This window comes from Myotis lucifugus, unplaced genomic scaffold (genome assembly GCF_000147115.1).
Source record: "Myotis lucifugus unplaced genomic scaffold, Myoluc2.0 scaffold_406, whole genome shotgun sequence".
Lineage (NCBI taxonomy): Eukaryota > Metazoa > Chordata > Mammalia > Chiroptera > Vespertilionidae > Myotis > Myotis lucifugus.
The window spans coordinates 284,807-288,719 of NW_005871454.1; the positions used below are offsets into that span (position 1 = coordinate 284,807).

At 51.1% G+C, this 3,913-nt stretch overlaps 1 protein-coding gene across 1 annotated transcript; it reads left to right on the top strand.

Moving 5' to 3' along the window:
- Positions 1-252: 252 nt before the first annotated feature.
- On the top strand, positions 253-2,975 carry LOC102435780 (cathepsin G). The gene is made up of 5 exons (XM_006102284.3): positions 253-307; positions 1,277-1,424; positions 1,852-1,987; positions 2,140-2,394; positions 2,796-2,975. Exons 1-5 carry the CDS (start codon positions 253-255, stop codon positions 2,973-2,975), a joined length of 774 nt encoding a protein of 257 aa, XP_006102346.1.
- The last annotated feature ends 938 nt before the right edge of the window (positions 2,976-3,913 follow it).

The following is a 3,913-nucleotide window of genomic DNA, read 5'->3' on the forward strand; positions in this document are numbered from 1 at the left end:
CCCTGGTTCCCATTTCTGCTGACAACATGACTCAGCAGCTGTGGGAGATCCAGTGTTGCCTTCCCCCAGGTCACTGGCAGTTTGTAGATGAACCTCCTGGCCAACCAGGGGTGATGAAACCTATTACACCAACAGAGGGATGGGAATGGGAACGCTCGAGTCCCCACCCTACCCTTCCTTCCTCTCTTGGGGATTAAAAGTCTGGCAGGAGGAAGCACCAGCAGCAACTGATTGGTCAGCCTTCCTAGGAAGATGCAGCAACTCCTGCTCCTGGTGGCCTTTCTCCTACCCGCAGGGGCTGAGGCAGGTGAGTGACTGTCCAAACCTGTAGAGGCCAAATCCCATCCCATAGACCAGGGGTCCTCAAACTACGGCCCGCGGGCCACATGCAAATACAAATATTGTATTTGTTCCCGTTTTGTTTTTTTACTTCAAAATAAGATATGTGCAGTGTGCATAGGAATTTGTTCACAGTTTTTTTTTAAACTATAGTCCAGCCCTCCAATGGTCTGAGGGACAGTGAACTGGCCCCCTGTTTAAAAAGTTTGAGGACCCCTGCCATAGACTCTGGGCCCAGACAGCCTAGGCACTTCCTCACTGTGTGTCATTGGGCTCAGCATTTGAATTCACAGCTCTCAGGTCCCTCGTCTATAAATAGAAATAACAGCAATGCCCACCTCATGGAGTTGCTAAGACAGTTACATTAGTTAGTGTACATGAAACTCTTGGAATTGCCCCTGGCATTAGAATGTGCTCTGTAACTCTGCTCTATGAATTTTTCTGCAGCCCATATGCCAAAGCCAAGGAGACAAAGATACACAATAACAGTCCCCTCAGCTCATATCTAGATTCTTAAAAAGCAGTCCGTGCTGCTCATGAGCTGGACTCAGAAGGATCAGGAAGGTCCTTGAAAAAGAAAGTCCCAGGTAATTGCAGGGAAAAGCCACTCCAGAGGGTTCTGGTTGCGGACAACAAGCTCTTCCCCCACCTGAGAGGCTGAACTGGCCTTGCCTGGAGCAAGGGTTGTTCTTATTTTGGAAAGGAGAGGAGCTAAGTTCTGGGGTGGGGACCCAGCAATGTTTCCTGTAAAACCCTGAAGCCCTCTCCCGTAATGTGGTACCCTGCGAACCCCAATTCTCAATACCTAATCCTAATCCTCCTGCCCCTGCATCAGCTCTGTAGCCTCCTCAAATCTAGCCTTTCTGAAGTCACCACACTAGTGCCCTCACCCCTCGTTCAGCGAGCACAGAGATAAGTGCTGAATACTTCCTTCCAGGGAAGATCATCGGAGGCCAAGAGGCCCGGCCCCATTCCCGCCCCTATATGGCATACCTCCTGATACAATCTCCAGGGAGACGGAGCACCTGTGGGGGGTTCCTGGTGCGAGAAGACTTTGTGATGACAGCAGCTCACTGCTGGGGAAGGTGAGCCACTAAGGAGCTCTCAGGTGGCCATTAGGCAGGCCCAGGAATTAGTGTTCATGAGAACAAATGGCTGAAAGCAAGGTTCTGGCAATGAGGGGGTGAGAAGAGGTTGGGCAAGTCCTGGGGACGGGTAACAGGCTAGTGTAAATTCTGGAGGAGAAAATGACACAAAAAGCATGCATTAAAACTCAAAATATGACTTTGAACTACTTATTAATTTATCCTTAAGGTCACTGTGTCCCCCACCACCCCCAGTTTAAGGCTTTGGAGAAGCAGAGAACACAGAGATCTCAGCCCCAGAGACTTCTTGTCCTCTCACTTCCCTCAGCTGCAGTTCTGCTGCTCTGGGCTCTCACCTGCCCTGCACAGCTGGTGGACTTTAGCACATGCAGCTCATACCTACCCCTAAGCCACCATTTCTTTGCAGCACTATAAATGTCATCCTGGGGGCCCACAACATCAGGCAGCAGGAAAGGACCCAACAGCGCATATCTGTGCTCAGAGCCATCCGCCATCCTGGATACAATCAGCAGAGACTCCTGAATGACATCATGTTACTGCAGGTACCACCTGCCTGACCCCTCTGGTCCTCCACCTGAGCTGGCTCCTTCCCAACGTGGGGGCTTCATGGAGGAGGAAGCAGGGGCAGAGTCCCAGGGGTGGTGGGGTGAGGGCTGCATAGACATTCCCTAAGTGCCTGCCCTTTTCCTGCCAGCTGGAAAATAGAGCCAGACGGAACCAATTTGTGAGGCCAGTGGCTCTGCCTCAGTCCCAGATCAGACTGAGTCCTGGGTCCTTGTGCACCGTGGCTGGCTGGGGCCTGGTCAGCCAGCAGAGGAGAACAGACACACTTCAGGATGTGCAGCTGAGAGTGCAGAGGGACCAGGAGTGCAGCCGTCGCTTTAATACCTTCAATGGCCAAACACAAATTTGTGTAGGCAACCAGAGGGAGAGGAAGTCTGCCTTCCTGGTAAGGCCACTGGCATCTACAACACTACCTGAGACGGGGGGCTGGGCAGAACAGGGCAGTAGGAACAGACTACATCCCCACAGCCTGTCTGGGGGCCAGACCAGAGTAAAGTGGGGGGTTTTCCCATCAACCCAGTCTCTGAGGGAAGGGAAGGAGCATGGGTCACACAATGGATACTCATGCAGTGTTTTCATGGGAAAGGATTAAGGTACCTTAACTTGGGTTGAGCTATAGACAGTCACCACAGCCAGGGTTGAAGCCTAACCAATGAAATACGCAGAGCTTGACTTCTGTACCTGCACCAGCCTCCCTCCTCTGAGGGCCAGACCTTAGGGCTCCAAGCTTGGGAGGTATGGAGTTCAGGGGCCTGACTTGGTGTCCCTCTCTTTCATCACCCACAGGGGGACTCAGGAGGCCCGATGGTGTGTAACAATGTGGCCCAGGGCATTGTCTCCTATGGAAGTAGGAGCGGGACTCCTCCAGGAGTCTACACCAGGGTTTCCAGCTTCCTGTCCTGGATAAATAGCACAATGAGACGCTTCACACAGCAGGGGAATCAATCTGAGACCTCCTGTGACTGACTTTCTTCCCTGGGACAGCCGGGGTTGGCATAACTTAATAAATGACCATGGCTAGAGTCAAAATAATAACTGATTTTGCCTCATTCTGTACAAAACAAATGTATCCAGGATGGAGCCTGAGCTCCTTCAGGGGGTCTTTTCCTCAGGGCAAATGAACCTCCCACAATCCATCCTGGGGGACAGGATGAGCTACTTCCCAGCCATCCATTCCCCATCTCCCCTCCCCACACAGCTTTGGGGAACGTGCTCAGATGGGACAGAGAGGCCTGGACATTTCCTCCTCTGCCTTTTCTACAAAACTCACTGTCCTGAGAAGAATGGTGGGTGCAGTGGAAATATAAGGGGCATTGGTGATGGTTGCAAAACAATGGGAATGTATTTAATGCCACTGAACTGTACACCTAAAAAAATGGTTAGTAGGTAAATTTTTATGTTATATAGACTTTACCACAATTTAACAAGTAAATTGTGATACAAAAGGGACCAATCTCTAATGATAGTAGACTTGTTTGGAAAAGTGGGCAGCAACCTCCTCTGCCATGACCAGCAATGTTGGAGCTGCTTTTCCCTTCTGAGTTCTCGGATTTCTGAGTCAAGAAGAAGAGGCACCACATCCAGCTAACATCACAGACCCCAGAAGTAGCTCCAACCCAGCATTCCCCTCCTGTGAGCATGGCACAAAAAGCAACAACAAATTACAAACTCCTTAATAACAACCTCACAAGAGCAGCCAAGCTTCCGTCCCAACACACGGCTAAGCTGAGGCACAGATGCCTCCTGCCCTTGGTCAGAGACACAGGATTGTGATCAGCAGGTGTGAGGTCAGGTGAGATAGGGGTAAAGTGGGGAGGAAGGAGACCAGAGAGAGGCAACTGTCTGCCAATATTAACTGGATCCGTGGGGAAAGCTGGGAGAATGGGGGCCTGAGCCATGTGTGG

Coding starts and splice junctions, on each gene's coding strand:
- LOC102435780 (XM_006102284.3), top strand. CDS start 253: ATGCAGCAACTCCTGCTCCTGGTGGCCTTTCTCCTACCCGCAGGGGCT. Junction 1,425..1,851: donor GCAGCTCACTGCTGGGGAAG/GTGAGCCACTAA, acceptor ATTTCTTTGCAG/CACTATAAATGTCATCCTGG. Junction 2,395..2,795: donor AGAGGAAGTCTGCCTTCCTG/GTAAGGCCACTG, acceptor CATCACCCACAG/GGGGACTCAGGAGGCCCGAT.